The following is a 24689-nucleotide window of genomic DNA, read 5'->3' as shown; positions in this document are numbered from 1 at the left end:
CGATAAAATAAAGTGCCGCTCATGTACTGCAGTCGATGGAATCGGTTTGCCCTGCACCTCAAATTTTCTGCCTTTGTGTTTAAATTAAAAGTAATTATTTATTTCCACTTATATTTGTACATAGTATATTTATTTGACAAATGAGAAAAATGTTGCCAGTTTATTTTATTATCATTATTTTTATTACTCATGTCATTATAATTATTATTGTTATTATTGTTATTTGCATCAATATTATAATTCACAGAATTCTTATTATCATCATCAACATTATTGCTATTATTGTCTTCTATATTTTATTATCGCTATTGTTATCTCACAGATTTCGTTTGATCAACTCTTCAAATATTATTCAATTAATTTTAACTACACAGAGCGAGAATATATATAATTCATTTAATATTCAGCAAAAACTTATGGTGCAAAAACTGTTAAATATATGGAATATTAATCATTGTAAAGAAAAAAATACTGCATCGATTTTGCAAATCTGAAATTGCCTGCGAAAACTCTTACCTCAAATAAAATGAGAAGACATGAAAAAGAACAAAAAGAAAATCTACAGTATATTTTCTGTAGTGGAAAAGGGTTGAAAATAATATCTGATGACAGTTGCTTTATGTATAATAGAACGGTAAACTTCAAATCAAATTTACACAGACATGTTTTAATTAAATGGTCAACGTTCTATTAATATAACACTGAAAGCCTTGTCTCAACTATATTCTTTTAGTTTGCAGCGTAGTATTTTGATAAGATGTATATTAGCAAGTGTGTAAGTGTTGTGAGTGTACGTGTATATGTGTTTTCTATAACTGTAAAGATGTTTCTTTGAGTGTTTGTATATTCATGAGCTAACAACGGGTATATGCACTTTTCTTCTGTATTTCAATGTTTTTAATATCTGATCTAGATGAACGTATATAGTACGCTTATATATGCTCTTGTGCCTGTGTTTAATATATGTAGTAGATATGTATGTGTGTACCAGAATACATAAATACACACATATATATGTATGTATGTGTGTATATATATATATATATACATATATATATGATACATCATAAATGTCTAGTTAATATTACAGAATTTTTAACGATCACTTCTTAGATACATTGAATAACTGATTGCTTCATTGACTTTCTTTCATTGTTCATTGATTTATTAATTCTTTTTTATTTTCATTCAGTCGAGGAAATCGATAAACGCTTTGACCGATTTACCAGTAATGACATCAATAGCGGCCATTCTAATTTCCGTATCGCCAAACGACATGATTGTTTTAATCTCTCGCCGTGACGGTGTGATAGGTACCTCGGTGGACAAATCAAGCGACAAGGTACCACATTTGCGAACGCTGGCATCCGTGATGAATTTTACATCTTCATCGTCTGATGCGTAGATATTTATGATGCTGAGTTTCTGATCAATTTTTGCTGGGGTGTAACTTCTGATTACTGTTTCTCCTGCCTTCAACGGTTGATTAATCACAACGAATTTATCGAAAACGTCTGAACACCAATCCATTCCGTCTTTAGAAAACAGTTTCTCTTTCGGGTGTTTCTTCTCATCGTAGCGATTAAGGACTCCAACACCGTAAGTAAGTCGTGACCGCCGCACGCTTATCACCGACGGATTTTGTCCATATAGAACTGCTCCTGAAACACAAACAACAATAGTTTAGTGAAAAGATGAAAGTATATGTTTCCTACTCACAAGCTAACAGAAAATATGTTCTCTTTTCCTGGCAGCTCAACAAATAAAAGGAGTCGTGCTATCCTAAAATAATAATTCCTTGTCTCAATAATTACTTTGCTCTGTCATATTGTAAGATTTCGAATCTCATAGATTCTAGAGTCGTTCGAAAAATTGTCATTGGACGAGAAGTATTAACGTAAAGTTAATGTCATTGTATTCCATATCTAATCTTTCTACCTTCCAGTAATCATATATATTTACCTACGCAAAAACATATATGCATACAGACACGCGCAGAATATGTGTGTGTGTCTATGTATTTCATTATATAAATATAAATATGTTTCCATATTGTGTGTGTGTGTGTGTGTGTGTGTGTGTGTGTGTGTATACCTGTATGCAAATATTTTATGAAATTGTGTATGCATGCGTTTCACTTAGTTGCTTAAATATGTTTACTTTATACTATAATATAACATGAGGAAAAACATTTGTTATATAATCCAAGGAGAAACTGGAAGCGCATCACTAGAATTTAGAAAACATCAGGTACAAACTGGAAGCAAACTATCTAAGGGTATGAAGAGAAAAGTAAGAACTTGAGCAAAACAAATATACGTTTATTTTCAGCAAAGTATCATGGAAATCATGGTTTTCACGAAAATAAGAAGACAAATATTTAAAGACTGATATGAAAAAGTTATTTATTTTCATATTAAGGGGGAAATTGGGAAATATGTAATACGAAAAATGGAGAAAATTGAGAATCAGATTACAGAAACGAAATAACATTTCCTCTGAGTAACATAACCCTCTGGAATATTCTATGAATATTCTAGATAATTAGATAACTTTCGATTCCAGATATTGTGTTTTGGGTTGCATTTTAGATGGTTATTCCCCATAATATCAATATGCACTTATATAACGTTTTAATGTCGTTCAACGGAGAGACTATCTTTGTCTTTCGCTCGCAGTACTTAATCACAACTAAAATAAGCTGTGCCTTTAATGTTAATTTGGATGAGGGTTTTTTACGAGGTTTTCTTTTTCGTACGCATTTGACATTGTTGGGTGTGATTCTATTATGTGAGTTCATAAAATTTATTCATAAATGCTCTGATCACCATCTGCACTGCCGCTCATCTATGGGATTTAATTACAACGTGTTATTTTTTATTTCTTAAATACGTGATTTAGGCATTCAATTTTTTTTATTCTTTTGTGTATTTCAGAGCGTGCGTGTGTGTGCGCGTGTGTGTGTCTTTCTGTCTGTATTTGTCCCCCACCATCGCTTGACAACAGTCTTTGATGTGTTTACGTCCCCGTAACATAGCGGTTCGGCAAAAGAACTGATAGCATAGGTACCAGGCTTTAAAAAAGTACTGGTAGATTCATTCGACTAAATCTTCTCCAATGCAGAGCCCCAGCATGGCCGCAGACTAATGACTGAAACAAGTAAAAAGATAAAAGTTATATATATATATATAAAATTATATATATATATATATATTCGTATTCATACACACACATATGTATATGTGCATGTGTGCATTTGTGTGTATGTGTGTATTATATATATATATATAAATATATGAGTGTAAGTGTATATTATATGTGTGTGTGTATGTGTATACAAGAGACAGACAAACAGGCAGAACCTCCGTCGGTCAAGGTTGACCATGTATCTGTACCTGTACGCGCAGGCTTGGAGCAAACGTTTTAAGAGAAAGATTGGCTATACTTATAAATCTCCCTTTTCCATACTATCGATGCTATTCACAGAAAAGCTACCGCCATATGGCCAACACATGCTCTCAGAATGCAAAACTCTGGCATAGAGAATGCAAGGTATCTTGCTCTATCCTGAAATTGTTCCCAATTTATTGACCCTAGGTTCGCACCTGTTTATCGATCTTGAAGGGATTAGATCAGAAGTTGACTTCGGCGTGTGAACTCTGAGCGCAGGATGTCAGAAAAATACTGCGAATAATTGTATCCAGCGCGATAATGACTATACCAACTCGCCTTATGTGTATGCGCGCGCGCGTGAACGTGTGTGTGTGTGCGTGCGTGTGTGTGTGTGTGTGTGTGTGTGTGTGTGTGTGTGTGTGTGTGTGTGTGTGAGCGTCTGTGTGAGCGTGTGTGTGAGCGTCGTAAATTTTCCATTCGGTTTCCCTCTGCACAGAAAATACTTCACTTGCTAAAGACACTTCTCAGTGAGCCTGCAACCGAAACATTTTTTTGCGAAGTAAGCTATTTAATCGCTACAAACACACACACATATTTATGGAAATAATTGAGTTCAATTAAATATAATTTTCTGAAAGACTCACTTGTTTGGTCAGTGATTTCATCAGAAGCTAAAGTAATTACATCATACCAAAGACACAGTAGACATCCAAAATAATAGATAATTGCTAATTTCTCTTCATTCGAGAATTTTATACATAATATAAAAAACTTGTATGTTATATGATCGTTATATGAAATAAAATTCTAAAAGCGGATATTTAGTGTAATACACTCTGATATAAATGTATTAGTACTCCAGTTGTTAACACCAGACCGTACGGTCATGGGATGCATATGGACGAGGACAGATGTGTAAAGAAGTACCGATCTCCAACTGTGCAGGAAACCTGTGGAAGGGGTAGACCCAGGAAGACCTGGGGCGAAGTGGTGAAGCAAGGTCTTTCAACTTTGAGTCTAACAGAGGCCGGTGGAATGTAAAAAGCTCTCTTTGAGCGTTGCGCCTCACAGAGGCAATGACAATGACCGAGATCTTTGGCATTATGTCGTGCTTGAGAAGAAGACCGTTCAAGCCGTATGAAATCGTAGTCGTGGCAGATATTGGTGTCATGCAACTGGCACCCGTGCCGGTGGCACGTAAAAGCACCCATTACACTCCCGGGGTGGTTTGCGTTAGTTAGGGAGGGCATCCAGCTGTAGAAACCATTCCAAATGAGACTGGAGTCTGGTGTAGCCCCTCAGCTAACCAGCATGATGATGCTGATAGTTTTTGGAAACTTATGTTGATTTCTTACGTTGTTTTACATTGTCACAATTGTTGTTGATAATAGCGTTGATGATAGAAATTGTTATTGTCGCATTTGTCGTTATTGGTAGCTGTGTGAATTGTTATATCATAATGGCAGAACCTAATGTTTTAGCTGTTATAGTAGATGTAGTATATAACTGCGGTAGTAGTTTTATGTTGACTGTGATGACGGTCATCGTTGCTTAAATTAGGCATAATACTCAATTAGCAAAATTAATTGTCATGGGAGGTGAATGTTGTTGATTATAAGGGCAACTGGATTAGTTCAATTCCAGCTAACAACAATTTGATTTCATGAAACACACAAATTAAGTAATTTGAATTAGAGTGAATGGTTTATTTTCAATAGTGACATGTGTATCAGCATGTAAGTGATTGGCTGTGTATATGCTTGTTTATATGCAGCAATGTGTGTTACGTGTGATTGGGTTTGTAGGTTTGTCTAGTTATACGTATCAGTACGTATGCGTATGTTTCTGTGTGTGTGTGTGTGTGTGTGTGTGTGTGTGTGTGTGTGTGTTATTTCTAATTGTATAAATGATCAACTGCTTGTATGTGCGCATGTTTAATGGAAGTGGGTTCCGTATGTGTGTGTGTGCGTGCGCGTTTATGCGCGCGCGCGCGCGTGTGTGTGTGTGTTATTTCTAATTGTATAACTGATCAACTACTTGTATGTGAGCATGTTAAGTGGGTTCCGTATGTATGTGTGTGTGCGCACGCGTTTATGCCTCTGTGTGTGTGTGTGTGTGTGTGTGTGTGTGTGTGTGTGTGTGTGTGTGAGTGTGCGTGTGTGTGTGTGTGTGTGTGCGTGCGTGCGTGCGTAGACGCCTGTAAGCGCCTATCTATTTCTAATAGTTAATTTATCATGAGAAGCAAGAAAGCATAGGCTGATTACACATAGAGCTTCAATTTTCGGAGTTTAAAGTCAGCAGTCAGATAGAACACACAGTAACGGATGGAATAATACAGGTTAGAAGTGGATAGAATGAGATATTGCTTGTAATGTCTGATGAGTTGCTTTATGATGTTAAAGCTCATTACTGACAGAACAAAGGGAAAATTTAGATTAGAGAATGCCTTGAAGTTGAAAAATGGTGCATAAACCAAAATATGAATTGCAGATTAAATTATGGTTGTGAAGGATGAATACTAGAAACTATACAGTTTGGCCATAGATTGGACAGACCATTAAATAATTACTGTTACAGAAAACTAACCCTAACTGAAGCCGTTTTCATCTGAACGTTGTTTCGTTGTGTACCTTGCCAATAAAACACAGTACTCCGGAGGTGCAGAGAGAATAGCATGATAAGCTAGCTTTATCAGATATCGACAGGTGGTGAATTTTATACAGCATAGCGTCTATGGCTGATCCAATCAGTAAACCAATTGTCAAACCTACTGAGTTATATAGAAGTAGCACGAGTCTCGGACGATTCGCCGCTATCATTAATCTCAGCACTGTAACTGCCGGATGTTAGTTTAACTATCAGTTCAACACTTTATAAGTGAGAGTAACTTGCAGAGTGTATTACTGAAATGAGTTGACTTACATAATAATACTGAGCACACAAAATAAAAAATGAGATTATCAGAGTGCCTCAGCCTTGCATTGCAACACAATGTTTCTATTGTGGAGTGTATCCTAGATGGTTTGTGGAATATGTCTAAGATGTTCTATTATGTGTATATCTGTGATGGAATATATTTGTAATGATCTATTATAGAGTCTACTTGTGATGGTCTATTATGGAATTACCATTTTTGTGGGCATATCTTCGTTATGATTGCTAGTGAGATGTATTTCTGATGGTGTAATATGAGGTCTGTTTCTGAAGGTCTATTCTGGGATCTATTGCAAAATCTATCTGCGGTGTCATATTTGTGGGAGTATTTGTAACTATCTACGATACTGATGGTCTATTGTGGGGTCTATCTATGAATGTCAGTTGTGGGTTTATCCGTGCTGGTCTATTGTGGAGTATGCTTGACACAAGTACTCTGAGATGCATATGTAATGGACTATAATAATGGATGTATTTAAGTCTATTGCATGGCCTATCCGTGATGGTCCAAGTAGAGTGTATCTACGGTAATTTATTGTGGTGTACATCTAAATGGTCTGTTATAGTGAGTGTTTGTGTTACGCTGTATAGCTGAAATAGTCAATCGTCAAGAATAGCCAAGATGCTCAGTTATAGAGTATATTCTAAAATATTTTTTGTCGAGTCTCTGAGATGATCAATCATGAAGTTTATTCGAGAATTGTCTAGCATAGAATATATCTATGGTACTCTACTTTGAATAATATCTGAGATAGTATCTGAGAAAGTTTGCTGGCATTCGGCTAAAATAATTTTTCAATTCGTATGAACCCAATCATTTTTGAGTGCATCAACGACTAGAGTCGAAAGTGTCCTTTGTTTAAGCTGACGAGCTTGATTTAGAAGATACGTTACTGCCATTTGATAACACCTCGCACTATCACATTGTAACTCAGTCTTTAACTCTTAAGTGATATAAATTTAGTGACACTGATAAATGCACGATGCACAAAGATTTAATTCTGAAGTAAATATAGCAAAAATATTTTGATTATTTTACCTTTCAATATAGACATGCCAACACCTTGAGGAATAATTACTTTCAGTATATCTCCAAATTCCCGCCTTATAAAATGTTGCAGCATGTGTGATTCTGCAAATCCTCCAACCAAGAATAAGTATTTCAAATCTGAAAAAAAAAAAATAGAAAAACAATCATTAAATTATTCATCAATTAAATATGCGTGTGTGTATGTTGACAAATACATTTACAAGTATGTGTGCGTGTGCAAATGTATGTGTATGTGCACACACTCACATGCACGCACATACACACACACTCACGTACATACACACATGTACACACACACACATATATATATATATATATATATATATATATATATATATATATATATATATATATATATATATATATGAATGCACGTGGCTTACTGATTAGTGTGTTGCCCTCACGGTCATAAGTAGTGAATTCGATCGGACAGCGTGTTCCTTCAATCTGTTGAACTGAAAATGAGCACCAACCAAGTGTTTGGGAAGCCCTCTCTTCTATTGGCTGTCATATCGTCTATGTTCTGTTTGGTCAAAGATGAGTGGGTCGATAACTTGTGCATGTTTGCTCCTGATTACACGGGCATCGAAAAGCAATCATCGATCAGCGACTTGCACCAAGTCACACTCGTTTCCTAGTGACAGCATTCGTATACACATACCGTGTGTGTTTGTGTGTGTGTTTGTGTGTGTATGTGTGTGTGTGTGTGTGTGTGTGTGTATGTGTCTGTGTCTGTGTGTGTGTCTGTGTGTCTGTGTCTGTGTCTGTGTCTGTGTCTGTGTGTCTGTGTGTCTGTGTGCGTGTGTGTGTGTGTGTGTGTGTGTGTGTGTGTGTGTGTGTGTGTGTGTGTGTGTGTGCACATACCTGATGTGCTAAGGATTCTGCCAGCTCACAACCTTTGAGTTTGCATATATGGAAAGAAATGTTTTAATGCCTCGGTTTTGTATGTAAGTCATTGAGGGGTAAGATAAGTACACCATATTCCCAGTAAGATCTTTCAGGTCAGTAAGACTGATTGGTAAAGGTCCAGCATGTACATCTCCAGATTAAAGTCTGCAAGGAAATTCGTAGGCAGATATTCTGCTCCGTTACGGACTCAATCTCAATAAAGACACGTATTGACCAGATTGCAGAGTTAAATTGGTAGGTGTTGCAAAGTCAATATCAATATTTATGAATGTGATTATACGTGTGGTTCGCAGTAACAGTCAAAGCGAAATACGAAAAGAGAAAAATAAGTAAAAGAATTTTTAAATAATGTATGAAAATGGAATTAGCAAAAAGTAAATTAGCAAACTGGGAAAAATAGAGGAAAAAAATAAAAACAGAACACTATGAAACGGTACTGTAACACAAAAGAAAACAGTGTGTGAAGTTTAAAGTTACGAATTCAAAGGTTTTCATTTCAGACGCATCACAATTAAAAGAATTATTTTTCTTGACATCTGTTGGCTGATAATTTGAAATCTATGAAATTATGCAAATAATCGTTTTAATCAATGACTCACTAAATTATTTGCCAAAATGTTTGCGTAAATTATTTGCCAGATCTTATTGCTGCAAACATTTTTTTTTTTAATCGAAGGGATATGAAAAAAATAACCAAGTAAAAAATACCAAAAGATATAATATGGTAGGCGTTACAATTCATCTTTTTTTAATGTCGAATAGTATTTCACTTATGCTTTAAACACAGTTTTCTGTAAGATGTCAATGATGTCCTCACCTATTCTTACCATAAATAAGAAAGTTATTTATTGGAAACAATTACAAATTTAGTTTATGATCAGTCGGGAGATACATACTCTCACTACACGCGCTCGTGCACAAACACACACACACACACACATATACATGCATACACATATATATGTAAATATACATATACGTAGAGAGAGAGGAACAAATAGAGAACGAGAGGAGATTCAAAATTCCCTCTATTCTGGAATCTGCGCCCAGAATGAAGACACCCCAAATAGCTTGTGAAATTCGTTTGTAATGAAGTCAAGACAGTTATTGTAAACATTTATGAAGTTTTCCACAAAGGAAATAATTTATTTGCATGCAGAACTTCTCTCTCGCTCTATCTCTCTTTCTATCTCTCTTTCTATCTATCTATCTCTCTATCTATCTATTTATCTATTTCTCAATTTTCTGCATAGATCTTTAATACGATCTCTGCAGAAAAAGGAGAAAAAAAAGATATATACATTCCATAAATGTTTAATTTAGTGTATTCTAGTTGGTTTCGCTTCATTTTTTTTCCCACAAAGCCAACAATTCCGAGAGAGAGGTAAATCGATTACTTCAACCGAAAAATGAGGAAAGGAAAAGTCAAAGAGCCAGACGAAATGCGGCCTAGCATTTTGGCCGGGTTGCTAACGATTCTGCCAGCTTGCCACCTTGTTTAGTGCAATCTATTTACTGACATTTACGACATGCAGATGATTTCAAATAGGAATGATATGGTACTATGCACGGCTACCTATGACTAGAAAATATTTAAGATCTTTGTAATGAGAAGAAAAAATACTAAATGTGTATATTCTGTGCATCTTGTTTGTTACACTTTGATTTAAAATTCCAACTTTTAATCTCATCATAATTTATCTAAAAGTGATAAAATAAATATCATCTCCAGGACACCAGGCGTTCAAAAGATTTTTAATATTTATTTTATTACAGTTTTATTTTTAAATATTTAAAATACTACATTCGTTATTTTGTTTGAATATTTTCTCGTAAATACCTTCTTTAATATAAAATGTCATTATTAAGAGATGAGAGAATATTCAGTAACCTTAAAATGGCACGATATAATGGCAAACCTAATCAATTTTCCGGAAATACCTATCTAAATATATTGGAATGGTCCGAACGGCTAGTCGCATGAATGGGAGAGCATTAGACTATTTATCCGAAGATCATTGATCCGTGGCTCTCAAATGATTAACTGAAGCTAGGAAAGGTTAATGAATACCGTGGAGTGTGAATGAAGGCTGTAGGAAAGAAATCGAGAGTAGGAGAGTGGAAGAGATAGAGAGGGACAAATGAGACATAGAATACGAAACTCGACCTACTTCGGTTTTTAGCCTGTTTGTATGTATCAATGCTAAATAGATCTTTTAATCTCCACTGTATATGTGTATTATAAGTATGTATATGCGTCTGATATTTAAATCTATTTAGCACATTAAAATAAGACCTAAGCAAAGCATATCAAAATGCTTATAGCCAGGCAAAATCTATTTTTACCCGATTCACGTATGCTTCTGATGTAAATATATTAAGTCCATATTCATACACATGTACATAATATGCCGACAACAAAGTGAATATATTTGTAAATATGATGTATGTATCATATGTATATTTAGAACAATATTCATGCGCATATATATGAGATCACAGTATATTCACATTAGAAATGCACGTGAGTCGGGTAAAATTAAGTGCCAAGCCGTACTAATTTTGATTTCGCTAAAAACGGACAAATCTTTATTTGCTACAGAAATTTAAACATCAGATATTGCATCAATACTCTGAGCGAGAGTATTGCTTACTTCATCGAGTTCTTTATAAATCTCTTACACTTGGAGTATAGGCGTGGCTGTGTGGTAAGAAGCTTACTTTCCCGGCCACAAGGTTCCGAGTTCAGTCCCACTACGTGGCACTTCGGGCAAGTGTATTCTACTCTAGCCTCGGGCTGACCAATGTCTTGTGAATGGATTTGGTAGACGGAAAAGGAAAGCAGCCCATCGTGTGTGTGTGTGTGTGTGTGTGTGTGTGTGTGTGTGTGTCTGTCTGTCTGTCTGTCTGTCCCCCCCCCCCATCCCTTGACAATTGATGCTGGTGTGCATATGTTCCTGTAGCCTACCAGTTCGACAAAAGAGACCGATAGAACATGTTCCAGGCTTACAAAGAATAAGTCCTGGGGTCGATTTCTTCGACTAAAACCCTTTAAGACGGTGCTCCAGCATGGCCGCAGTCAAATGACTGAAACAAGTACAAAAAATATACACAATAAAAGATATATATATACATATATATACTCACACACACACACACATACACATACACACACACACACACACACATATATATATATATATATATATATATATATATATATATATCGGTGAGCAAGTTGGTATGTGAAAGCACGTGGTTGGATGTATAAAAGATAATAAAAGTGAAAAAACCACAGAAGGCTTGTGTTACATGGTTAAAGTATATATTTAAATTATGTCAGAAAAATGTTATAAAATCTTTTTGGTATATAAACATTGTATTTTGAGAAATAACCGGTTTCGTGTTGTCTTTTCAAATTTCTCTCTCTCTCTCTCTCTCTCTCTATATATATATATATATATATATATATATATATATATATATATATACTAAATCAGTAAATTAAATTGAATTTTTCCCTGTAAATTTGGATTTTTATCCCTAATATTATTATCATTATATATATATATATATATATATATATATATATATATATATATATGTGTGTGTGTGTGTGTGTGTGTGTATGTGTATGTGTGTGTGTATATATATATATACTAGGAATATAGATGGTGATGACGATGATTTCTTCATTTTGTCAGATGATAGCCTTCTCACATTCCGTTTGATTATTGTGGTGGATATGTGCGTGGATATGACTTTTACATCGACATGGCGCTTTAATCAATACAAAAGGGGTGAAGAAATAAAACGATAGTACTTCATTAGGTTTAAGTGACATATGCTTGTACAACACTTTTGTACTCTCTCGGTCGTCATACTAGTTTCCAGTGACAAACATTCTTTTCTACTGTAGGCACAAGACCCGAAATTTTGAGGGAGGGGGCCAGTCGATTAGATCGACCCCAGTGTGCAACTGGCATTCATTGACCCCCGAAAGGATGAAAGGTAAAGTCGACCTCGGCGGAGTTTGAACTTGGTACGTAAAGACAGACGAAATACCGCTACGCATTTCGCCCGACGTGCTGACGTTTCTGCCAGTTCGCCGCTTTGGTTCCAGTGACAAACATTGCAAGGTAACTGGGACTATTTTGACTGCAAGTTTTGTGTCAGAGTATCTTTCTCTTCTAAGAGCTGCCTTTCCCACAGCTTTGTCAAAAGATACGGAGATCCTTCTCTATAGCACTGTGGAATCTGTTTAACCTGCATACGGGATACTGACAGAGCCAGAACGGATCCGAGAGATTAAAGGTAATTAATGAATGACTCCATGCTTTCCACAACACCAGAAATCGAAGTCTCATCACGGATGCAGGTTAATGTCATTCTTACGACAGACAGACAGACAGACAGACAGACAGATAGATAGATAGATAGATAGATAGATAGATAGATAGATAGATAGATAGATAGATATACCTTTTACTTTTTTCAATTAGACTGAGGCCATGCTGGGGCGCCGCCTTGAAGAATTGTTTTAGTCGAATGAATCGATCCCATGACTTATTTTTTGTTAAGCCTGGTGGTGCTTATTCTATCGGTTTCTTTAGCCGAACTGCTAGATTATAAAGGCGTGAACACACCAACACCGGTTGACAAGCGGTAGTGGGAGACAAACACTGACACGAAGACACACACACATAGATACATGGCGACAAAGGGACTCTCACTCAGAGTAAAAGGCAGACTGTATGACGCATGCGTACGAACAACCATGCTACATGGCAGTGAAACATGGGCTGTAACTGCTGAGGACATACGTAAGCTCGCAAGGAATGAAGCCAGTATGCTCCGTTGGATGTGTAATGTCAATGTGAATACCCGTCAGAGTGTAAGTATCTTGAGAGAAAAGCTGAACATTAGAAGCATCAGTTGTGGCGTGCAAGAGAGACGATTGCGCTGGTATGGACATGTGGTGAGAATGGAGGAGGATAGCTGCGTGAAAAAGTGCCACACCCTAACAGTTGAGGGAACCCGTGGAAGAGGTAGGCCCAGGAAGACCTGGGCTGAGGTGGTGAGGCAAGACCTTCGTACATTGGGCCTCACCGAGGCGATGACTACGGACCGAGACCTTTGGAAATGGGCTGTGCGTGAGAAGACCCGGCAAGCCAAGTAAGATCGTTGCCAGTGCCCCTGGACTGGTTCTTGTGCGGGTGGCACATGAGATGCACCATTTTGAGCGTGGCCGTTGCCAGTACCGCCTGACTGGCTCCTGTAGGATTTTCGAGCGAGATCGTTGCCAGTGCCCCTGGACTGGCTTGTGCGGGTGGCACATAAAAGACACCATTTCGAGCGTGGCCGTTTTCGTGCGGGTGACACGTAAAAGCACCCACTACACTCTCTGAGTGGTTGGCGTTAGGAAGGGCATCCAGCTGTAGAAACTCTGCCAAATCAGACTGGAGCCTGGTGTTGCCATCCGGTTTCACCAGTCCTCAGTCAAATCGTCCAACCCATGCTAGCATGGAAAGCGGACGTTAAACGATGATGATGATGATGATGATATATATATATATATATATATATATATATATATATATATACGACGGGCTTCTTTCAGTTTCCGTCTACCAAATCTACCCAGAAGGCTTTGGTCGAATCGAGGCTAGTCTAGAAGGCACACACCCAATGTTCCACACGGTGGAGCTGAACCAGAACCATATGGTTGAAAAGCAAACTTCTTAGCACAGAGCCATACCTGCGCCTATATATATACATATATATATATATATATATATATATATATATATATATATATATATATATATATATATATATATATATATATATATATATATATACATACAAACATATATATACAAATATATACATACAATTATATATATATATATATATATACAAATATATATATATATATGCGTATATATTTTTCATAGGTATGCGCATAAAGATACATAAATATTACACACACACACATACATAGATATAGATATATATCTCTCTTTCACTCTCACTCACTCTTATAAATGTATATACGTATGTATGTATGTATGTATGCATGTATGTATGTATGCATGTATGTATAATGAAGTATGGAAGGGTATATCTTTAGCTTAAAGATAAGAATTAGGAATATCTGAAGTCAATGATAAAATGTAATTAATTGTGAGACAACGGAGACTCAATGATCAAAAGATTCTTCAATCATAAGTTTTTCACAGAGATAAAATTGGAAGTAAGAGATAGATAGATAGATAGATAGATAGATAGATAGATAGATAGATAGATAGATAGATAGATAGATAAAGAGAAAGTGAGTGATAAAAGTGGACAAAGTATGAAAAAAAGCTCTCCTCTTGGACATATGATGTGTTATAAGAACACCTAGACGTCTTCCAGATCGTGGACACAAAAACATAAGTACACACTCGAGATATAAAGTAATTCCGTTTCTTTTTTTTTCTAATATTAGTCACGTCGATTCCATTCGAATTATTAGCGCATAAATCTGTTTGTACGTGTGTGTGTGAGTGTGTAAATATGTATATATATATATATATATATATATATATATATATATATATATATATATATAAGAAAAATAAGAAAATAGAGATAAAGCAATTAATAATTATTTGTTAATTACAAAAATAGACATAATCTCTGACAGCTGTTTCGATTCAAACTTTAGAAATTAATTAAAATAATTAAATCATTATAAAGTTGAATCTCGTCGGAGGTAGAAAAAAGACATATCGTTATATTTTTGTATTTTTATGTTAAGTGTACGGAGCATACCAGCTGAGTACTGTCTTATAGAAAGCAGGGTATAAACCTTATAAATGTGACTTGGTAGCCGGTGGCGTACATTCGCTAATTGTTTTTGACGTCTATATATGCACGGATATAAACTCGAACTATCCTCTGATCGTTAACCCAACGAAAGTCGAGGATGTTATTGTTGGAAAGGGGGAGTTGCAACAGCATTTGACTGGTACCCAATTTCAGTGGAGTCAACTGAAGCAATGTAAAATGAACTATCTCAAGGACATATAGCCTCGCTCGTCCCAGAATTGAATCCACCTCCTTAAGACCATAAGGAAGCACCCTAACCGTTAGAAAACTTAATGCTCAGTTGTTCGATCTGTACCTGCTCATTGAATTTGTATGTAGTTTAACTCTCCACAATCACGCCTACCTAAACGTAGTTATCGGGAAGTGTCGGTATGACACGATACTGTGTAAAATGACTCGACTTTGATTTACTGGTACAATCGTTCCGTTGGGCTTCTAAATCCTTTCCAACAACGGAGTTTCATTCATAATGCTTGGACCTAGCCAAGGTTAAGGTAAACAAACACTTACTCAAGACAGCGTGCATAAGGCTCAAACCTCGGACCTCGTGATTGCGAAACAAACATTTTAACCTTTCGTTCTTACTGCATACGAATCGTTATCTTTTACTTGTTCCAATCATTGGATTGCGCCCATGCTGGACCACAGCCTTGAACAATTTTAGTCGAATGAATCGACTCCAGTACTAATTTATTTTCTTAAAGTCTGCTACTTAATAGCTCAAACTCTTTTGCTGAACCGCTAAGTTACGGTGGCGTAAATACACTAACACCTGTTGTCATACAGTGGGGGAAGACAAACACACACACACACACACACACATATGTATGTGTGTGGGTGTGTCTATGACGGGCTTTTTTGAGATTCCGTCTACCAAATCCATTCACAAGGCATTGGTCGGCCTGAGGCTATAGCAGATGACAGTTGCGTAAGTGGGACTGAACTCGGAACAAGGTGAATGGAAAGCAAACTTCTTACCACACAGCCACGCCTAATGATAAATACATTCATATTATCGTTGCTATACTCTAATTTCCACTTTTTCCGTTTACTTCATTCTCCGAAACATTGTTCTCAACGCCCGTTAGATTTATAATCTGTAGAGCATACTCGGGATATGAATGTCTGGTTAAGTCAAATTAAGATGCGTTATGCATTGTTCGTGTGTGTCTAGTGCTAAGTTAAATAGCTCCCGGATATTTTTAGTGTACTAAAATTAATACATTTCCCGGTGGAACACTAGATTTATTCTCTCTATCTGGCTAATATATTAATTTTTGGTTCTACATTACAGCCTTTTCATCATTGCCTTAGTTTGCTGCAGGTCGGTTTAAATATTAACCCCTCGTAACCGACTTCTATTTGTTGTGAAGCAGAATGAAACTATCTTTTTATCAACACTGGCTGATGAAAAACACGTCTCGAAATATCCTGATGTTGCCGAAAGTTGATATCAGGAGAATATATATCCATATTTTCCTTCTATGAAAGATTCGAAATCCATTCTTACAGCTTATTTTATTCACTTTGTTATTGGTCATAGTTCCAGCAAACTTAATTGTAGAGGACTTTTATCGAATTAGTCCCTTGTTCCAACTAAGATATATTCTGTATTGTTCATATATGCATAGTTACCGCACGCAGACACACACTCATATTCATACGCGAGCAGTCGCACACAAGTAAACACACGTACACATATTTATAAATATAACACACACACAAGCACACACACACACGCACATACACACACAAATATTCCCCAACGCACGCACATACGAGTGAGCGCTGTAATGTCGTGAAAGGCCTGAACTTCTGAGTTCTTTTACAGGGCTTAGAAAAACTGAAGGACCGCTGCAATAAGTGCGTAAATTTCAGAGGGGAATATGTTGAATAATTCAGAACTAACTAATCCTCCTCTACTTTCTTTTAACCAGAACCACGGACTTTTCAGCACCCCCTCGTATGTGTATACGTTTCAGAACATATTCAAATGTCTGAGTATGTACGGGTGTATACCTGTATATGTGTAAGTGTCTTTGTGTGTCCGTATGAGTATGTATGTACAAGTTCATTATGAATCGATTTGTTTGACTGCTTTCATGTTCTCTTCGCTTGCTATTATTTGCTGTCACCACTACCTCTCACATGTGTCCATCTATTAACCACGTCTCCCAAAATGGAGCACAGCCTCCAGCAAAAAATATTAATAAACTGTGAATCTTATCCATTCTTTCTTGATTTTTTTTTCTGTCTCTTGTTTTCCATCATTTTTACGCTACACACACACACACACACACACACACACACTCGTTATATGTTCAATTCGTCACGCAAGAGTCTGCGCTCCAAATTACTTTTGAATGTCCGCTTGACAAGTAGTAGTAGTAGTAGTAGTAGTAGTAGTAGTATTTGTTGTTGTTGTCATTGTTGTTGCTACTGTTGTAGAAGTAAAAAGAGGTGGTGGTGGTGGTGGTGGTGGTGATTCGGAGGCGGCGGTGATGGTGGTGTTAATACTGATGCTGTCTGTTTTCACAGGATAAAAAAGAAACTGAACGGAAAGCTCTATCATCCTACTGAATTCTAATACGGCTCGTAAGTAAACTGCCACATCTTTATTTTTCGCAGCTATCCACTACCTTTATTTTCCAATATTATTTTACACATTTTTCTCTGTATCTTCCATTTTTTTTTCTTTGCCAATACATACATACATACATACATACCTGCAATTCATACGTGTAATTAGTGGGGCACTGGGATATGTAACACACTGCCTAAATATCAATCTTGAGAAATTAGGTTTCTCAAAACCAGAATGGAGAAAGCTGATTCGAAGACTACAGATCCAATCCAATCACTGGAACTGTAAAAATCTGTAAAACTTTCCAGAAGTTTTATATGAGCATGTCTAGGTATGCAAGTACATGCATGAGAAGACATACATTAAACAAAACAGGCAAATCTACACGTAGACATACATACAAACAAAAATACCCTGTGTTTGATGTTGAAATTCCAATGAAGGAACCTTGGATCTAGGTTAGAAATCGTCTTTTACTCTATTGGCCAGAAATCTTGAAATAAAACTAAATAATGACATACATACATGCATAAGTATACACACACACACACACACACACATACACACACACACACACAGTTTTAGTTACAAACGAACAAATGGTCAATACGCATGGTAAAATTTTTCATATCTACAAGAAGAAAGCTGGTAAACGCCTCCGCTACTGGTCGGAGTTTCCTAGTCACAACAGTCGGTCAGAAAAATATTGAGATGAATTATTGTAGTGTGAACATAAAACGAAAGCGTGAAAAAGGAAAGTGACGTGTAGCAGCTTTATGTAGGTGACAACCTGAACTGTAAGTATAAAAGGTGAATTTGTTTTAGAGAAATAGTATGACATTCCCGAAGTTAAACTATTAAACTGAATTTGCATAAAGCTATTTTGATAGTTTATGTATATGCTCTGTTATGAAATGCAAATGAACAATATGTTTAAACTTAGATCTCATGCTGAAGGTATTCCATTTCATCGATGCAATCATACAATCTTTCCGAAATCCGAAACACTATCCGTCCCAGAAATTTCGGATAAACTATTATCGACTGCATTGGATATTTTTTTTTTTTTTTGTAATCTTGGAAAAGAAAAATTTCTGTAGACTAAAATTATGCTAATATATATGGTTATGGTTTGATGGCATGTATGAGAGGCTTTTTTTTTTTTTGCTTTGTTTATTTTTTCTTTTTGTTTTTTGTTGTTTTTTTTTTTTTTTGAAACCGTTATGTATTTTCAAAAATAAGGTAAACCCCTGTCTTGAAACAAAAGAATTGCAGCTCTACATCGACAGCAGTTAACACATAACAGACTGTAAATGTAAACAAATTACAGTGAATTAACATTAGAAGCTTCAGACAGTTGTCCTTTACAGTAAAATATTCACTCATATCCGGTGAACTACTTTCGAGAATTAAATTATTTCCGCGTACACACGTCCTTAGTTGGCTGTACCTTGCCGCAAAGACAAGCCAAGAACCAATGTCAGTCTCAATATCGCTAGCTGTCAGATTCTTATTTCTCTTCCCTGTATACCGTGGTACCAATCTGTGGACAAATGTGTGGGGCATCAGGTTTACCTGCTTCCTCACTTTTCACTGATTTTAAAATACAAACAAGACTTATGCACTTAGACTACCAGCTCTTTGGCTAGTATGTTCTCTTAGTTATTAAAGGTGGCCAAGCAATGATACATGTATACAATAAAAATTTCCATGAACGTTTCTTTTTTTATCCTCGTGTAATTGGATAGATGTTCTAATGTTCTGAAATCATTTGTCGTTATAATAAATCAAAATAATCCCCTTATTGATTCAGGTAAAAAAAAAAATCACTCATCTTTATATATACAACATTGGATTATATTTCGAAGAACAACGAAAATTTAACTTAAAGTTGCAACAAAATTCTGCATAGGGTCAATGTAATCAACTTATCCCTTCCCAAAATTCCTGGCCTTGTGCCAAAATTAGTAGTGAACAGAGGGTAAGTCTTTCAGGTGTTTACGTTTTTATTCTGGGAGTTCTAGAACGATCGACTGTCAGTTCTTTCGTCTTTCCCCCACCCCGTTACTTATATATCTACACACACACACACACACACACACACATATATATATATATATATATATATATATATATATATATATATATATATATATATATCATAAATATACAGGGATTAGCATTGAGTTGCTTCTCCAACATACTGAAAATTTAGAAATAGCAGTCAAAGAATTACTGATTCTAAACTACAAATTGTTAATTATTAATTCTATTACTAATTGACGATTCCCTGCCCTTATTCTTGTATAATTTATATATATATATATATATATATATATATATATATATATATATCTGTGTGTGTGTGTGTGTGCGTGTGTGTGTGTGTGTGTGTGTGTGTGTGTGTGTGTGTGTATACATTATATTTTTATGTGTGTGTGTTTGCGTCCCCGGCAGAAGAAACTGATAGAATAAGCACCACGCTTACAGAGAATATGTCTAGGGGTTGATCTCTTCGACTAAAGGCTGATGCTTCAGCATGGCCAATGTCAAATGACTGAAGCAAAGAAAAGAATACCGGAAGAACGTTCCGTACCACGAAACCAAGAAGGTTCTTTGAATATGTACGATGTATTTTAAAGGTTGCATGTCCCAGCTCTGTCGTGTCTGTGAATATATTCCTTCTTAGCCAGGACTGGGCAGCCAGAGATAATATGATTTATTGTTTCTTGTCGATCTCCACATATTCTACAGTTACTTGTTATATTTCTTTTCATTATGTGTTTTTGGTAATTTCTGGTGGGGAGGCTTTGGTCTTGTGCAGCAATTAAAAATCCTTCAGTCTCTGCTTTGAGTCCTGAGCTTCTCAGCCATTGCTGGGATTTTTCTCTGTCTATTTCTTTTGCATTTAGTTTAGCCCAGTATTTACCATGTAGGGGCTTTTCTTGTCATCGTTTTATCATGGTCCGTTGCTGTTCTAGTTTTAGTTTGGATTTCATTTGTTTTATAGCTTTTGTTGTTTCTTCTTCTTCTTCTTCGTATTTGTTAGGTAGATTGATTTCTTGTTTGTATTTGTCAGCTTCCTTAAATACTGAAAACAGTTTTTTGTTTTGCTCGTGTTTTGTGGCTATTTGTATTAGTTTCCCTTGCTTCTGGAGTAGGTATTTTTGCAGTCCTATGGTGGTTATTTTATAATAGTTTTCTAGCTGTATAAGACCCCTTCCACCTTCTGTGCGTTGTATATATAGCCTTTCTATGTCAGATTTTGGGTGGTGCATCCTATATCCTGTCATTATTTTTCTTGTTTTCCTGTCTATTTTACATAGTTCGTTTAGTGTCCAGTTAAGGATGTTGTAGCTGTAGCTTATAACTGGGACAGCTAAAGTGTTGATACCCATTATCTTGTTTTTAGCATTGAGCTCTGTTTTTAGTATTGATCTAACTCGTCTATAGTACTCTTTCTTTATTTTTTCTTTCATTTGTGTATGTTGTATCCTATCTAGTTCATTGACTCCTAAATACTTGTATGGTTGGCTTTCGTCTAGTTCTCTTATTTCATTGGCTTTATCTAGTGTTATATTGCTACTTTTAACTAATTTTCCTCTTTTCAATTATTATCATTATTATTATTATTATTATTATTATTATTATTATTATTATTATTATTATTATTATCATTATTATTATTATTATTATTATTATTTTATGTTTGACTTTTGTTTTGCATTTGTACAAGTTGGATCCAAGTCTCACCCAGAGACCTCAAGAGACAACAAGTTAGAAGTTCATGTAGGTGTTATGCCTAGGGTACCATATATTTGGATTATTATTATTATTATTATTATTATTATTATTATCATTATTATTATTATCATTATCATTATTATCATTATCATTATTATTATTATTATTATTATTATTATTATTATTATTATTATTATTATTATTACTATCATTATTATTATTATATCTGAACGCGTCTTAAAGACTACTTACTGTTTCTCTTTTAAGAGAATGGAGAAAAGAATAAGCAGCACGTTTATGTCTTTTCTCATGGGCATTAACGACATTAGCGATTAGGAGAAATGCTCCAGCTGAAAAGCAGAAAAAGTAGGTCGCAGGTTTGGATGTTTAAGATTTCCTATGCCTGACATCGTTGACTAATAGGAAAATCTTAAAGTAATACAACACAAACTGCAACATTGAAGTGTTTAACCTACCTCGAGCATCAGGATTGTTAAGAATATTTCCAATCGCCTCACTAATTCGTGTTAGTGTCGGTTTAAACAAACGTTGCATTTCCTCAGTACTCAAACGCAACATTCCTTGAGTTGACCAACGAATATTGGGGTTGTTGTATTTCTTGATAGCGTTCTCCACAGTGCTTTTCTGCAATAAATCATAGAGACTCTGATTTCAACAAAATAAAAGAGTTAGATGATAGACAGAGGGTGAGATTGCTGTGGTTGTCTGTGAGAGAGTGGACAGCACTGCAGTTGTATAAAACATGAAAAATTAGAAGAAAGAAAGAAAGAAAGAAAGTAACGAAAGAGAAAGGTGGGTTAGAGAGAGAGGGGCCAGAAAGGAGGAAATGAAAGAAAGGATTGAAATAAAAAGTAAACAATGTATAACTAAAATAAAGAAAAATATTGAGGGAATAAGTGAAAGAAAGAAAAAAGAAAAAAAAATGAGAAAAGTGAGAAAAATTCAGTGGAAGAAGCAAAGAAAAGTGGATGCTAAAATTCAATCATAGCCCAGCAGAGCTCAAGAACATCTATTTTCTTGTAGTCTTTTGATCATTTATCTTCCTTTTATTATATTTCTTAAGACATTTTCTAAAGGAAATAAGACGGTTCTAAAATGGTTAAAGTGATTTGTTGGAATTCTATGGAAAGATTACTATTTTATTGCTGCTATTTTGTAATTTCGACAGACATCCATTCTGTTATGTAGGTTACTGCGTATGTATCTTCTGTACATCCACTTAAGTGTATGTCAGTGCACGTGTGTATGTATGGCTAGAAAGTGAAAGTATTGGTTTTTACTGTTGCTGTTGTTGTTGTTGTTGTTATTGCTGTTGGTGTTGTTGTTGTTGTTCGTTCTAGGTTTGCATTGTTCAAGGAGACCTTGATCAAAGTCATTGAAGCCATAGCCATCCCGTCTTTGTTTCTGTTTTTTTTGTTTTTGTTTTTGTTTTTTCAACCACAATATATTTAAAGACCACATTACGAAAATGTCGTGTCCTTTCTTAAACAGTAGGATGATTTTGAAAGATGTATGGCTGTTATTTTTAGCAGGTCGAAACACCTGATTAAAATTCTAAAGTGGTTGTATATAATTCCTCTCTAGATATATTAATTTTAACTGGTAGTTTAGAAATTCATCAACAACGATATTTACATCTTACTTCTGCACAATATTACAATAAGTATACTGTTTAAGAGCGACCGAATAGTGGCGTGCTCACTGGTCCGTGTGGGCATAGTTGAAGTTGTGACAACTGTGACCACGCATGCTCTCCCAAATTTTCCGTAACGGGCACTCAAGTCTCTTCCCTTCCATACAATTTCAACGACCGTAATACCTATCTTTTCAAAAACAAATGTTCCTTTTAAAAGCACTAGTTTATTGAGCAGGGTCTCTTTCTTGCAAATAATAATATGGGGCAAGCTAAGGTTTAACTGATGAAGTATCAGTACTGGATTTGAACTTTGTGGTTTTATGCCGGTTAAAGCAAAAAACGTGAGCTACCGAGACAAGATCTATATGGGCACTCCGTACTACAATTAATGCCAAAATCCTCCTCTCAGTGATACCCGGCAGTCGTTATATAGATGAACATTTCTGATGTGGGATCTTAAATACACGGCATGACTAAAATTGAAAAGAGGTAACAGATAGGGATGGAATGGCCTTTTATTATCACTCTGTTCGGTTACAGCTGATCTGAAGCTAAATAAAAGAGGACGTATTAAATATCGGTGATTTGTAGAGAAAACACTGAAGGTGATATATTTCAGAGTGGAACACAAACCAATGTAATGTTGATAGAAGGAACAGGCATGACAAACATCGTGCCTGTAAGTGTGTGATTATAGCGTGTGGGTGAGTTGGCCTTTGATATCACCGAGGCAGTTTATATTTTATAATAGAAACATCGAGTGCATGCATTTGTCCGCGCCTGTGTGAAAGTGTATATGTTCATGCATGCGTGCGTGTGTGTGTGTGTGTTCGCTCATATGTATGTGGGTAGGAACTGACCCATACATGAAAGCGCTATACTAATGTACATCGCACTTAATTATGCATCTGCATTAAAAATACATTAAAAATAGCCATCTTCTAGCACTTTTATAACAACTAACCAAATTTCATTCACTAATCATATTTACGTGTCTTTATGAATATATTTGAGTTTATATATTGTCACAGACATTTCTCACATCAGTCATTTGACCAATCGGTAACGTTGAACTCACTATGCACACAAGCACATTAAGTTGTATAACAAACATATTTTATTGAATAATTTTGTATCTTGCATAATAGTGAATCCTTTTATTTTTTAAAATTTATTCTCATTGTTGTATTTTGCATAATAAAAATAAAATTACAATATCAGTCCAAAATATTTACTCTCAATTTTCAAGATATCCCTTTTTTTTTACTGTCTGGGAAATATAGAAAAGCCGCATGACGTCGTTCTTTTTGAGTTTTTTTTTTTTCTGTTTTGAGCCAGTAAATGTTAACAGATTTCTGTTAAATTTTGTTTAGTAAAAAACTTTGTCGAGAAAAAATGCCCAATAACAACTCCGGTAATCGTGTAAACAAATGTCGTGTATATGTGTTTTCATACGTCTATATATGTGTATGTGAAATAGCGAGAAAGAGAAAGAGCGTGTGTTTAAGAGAAGGAACGAAACAAACAAAACGTGAAGTTCA

General features: G+C 35.5%; 1 protein-coding gene across 1 annotated transcript in view; it reads right to left on the bottom strand.

Annotated features, from left to right (window-relative positions):
* Nucleotides 1-159: 159 nt before the first annotated feature.
* The window catches only part of LOC106869337 (heat shock 70 kDa protein 12A), a 273476-nt gene continuing 248946 nt past the window's right edge, over nt 160-24689 (bottom strand). Inside the window, exons 7-9 of the mRNA XM_052965711.2 lie at nt 21968-22136; nt 7367-7495; nt 160-1661 (exon numbers count right to left, since the gene is read on the bottom strand). Coding sequence (XP_052821671.1) covers nt 1189-1661; nt 7367-7495; nt 21968-22136 — 771 coding nt within the window. The 3' untranslated portion in view covers nt 160-1188. The remainder of the gene's footprint in view (nt 1662-7366; nt 7496-21967; nt 22137-24689) is intronic.

Source organism: Octopus bimaculoides, chromosome 2 (assembly GCF_046866305.1).
Source record: "Octopus bimaculoides isolate indiv1 chromosome 2, ASM4686630v1, whole genome shotgun sequence".
Lineage (NCBI taxonomy): Eukaryota > Metazoa > Mollusca > Cephalopoda > Octopoda > Octopodidae > Octopus > Octopus bimaculoides.
Note: the sequence above shows the minus strand (reverse complement) of the source record. Positions and strands in the feature narration are given on the sequence as shown.